This window comes from Cystoisospora suis, assembly GCF_002600585.1.
Source record: "Cystoisospora suis strain Wien I chromosome Unknown contig_3250, whole genome shotgun sequence".
Lineage (NCBI taxonomy): Eukaryota > Apicomplexa > Conoidasida > Eucoccidiorida > Sarcocystidae > Cystoisospora > Cystoisospora suis.
This window is the reverse complement of record NW_027156045.1, coordinates 1,324-1,700: the sequence shown is the minus strand read 5'-3', so window position 1 is coordinate 1,700 and position 377 is coordinate 1,324. Positions and strand designations below refer to the sequence as shown.

Sequence of the window (377 nt, the reverse complement as noted above, 5' to 3'; positions counted from 1 at the left end):
CCTCCACTCGAAGAAAGGAAGAGATGGAGTACCTCTTACGGGCGTTGTTCGCGAAGAAGAGTTTGGCGCTGTCGAAGAAGCCCAGTGTGTTCACGGGAGTGCAACCAGTAGCCTGGATTGCACAGATGGAGCTTTTTCTGAAAGGAAACAACGTGAAAGAAGAAGAAAAGCTGAACATGGCACTCTCTTACCTGGACAAAGAAGTCACCAAGTGGTACTCGCTGGCGCTGGACGAAGAGGAGCGACCACGAACTTGGAGAGACCTGAAGATAATGATACAAGAGCAGTTTGCAGGATACGCAATGAAGGATGCACTGAGGAAGTTAGAGAAAGTCAAACAGACAGGTGAAGTGAGAGAGTATCTGATTCGATTCAAT

General features: G+C 48.0%; 2 protein-coding genes across 2 annotated transcripts in view; one reads left to right on the top strand and one right to left on the bottom strand.

Annotated features, from left to right (window-relative positions):
• The window catches only part of CSUI_006420 (uncharacterized protein), a 1,156-nt gene extending 792 nt beyond the window's left edge, over nucleotides 1–364 (top strand). Inside the window, exon 1 of the mRNA XM_068066580.1 lies at nucleotides 1–364. This exon is cut by the window's left edge and continues 792 nt beyond it. Coding sequence (XP_067921445.1) covers nucleotides 1–349 — 349 coding nt within the window. The 3' untranslated portion in view covers nucleotides 350–364.
• CSUI_006419 (uncharacterized protein) overlaps nucleotides 36–377 on the bottom strand; it is a gene marked incomplete at both ends in the record, with an annotated part of 1,662 nt that continues 1,320 nt past the window's right edge. Inside the window, one exon of the mRNA XM_068066579.1 lies at nucleotides 36–263. Coding sequence (XP_067921444.1) covers nucleotides 36–263 — 228 coding nt within the window. The remainder of the gene's footprint in view (nucleotides 264–377) is intronic.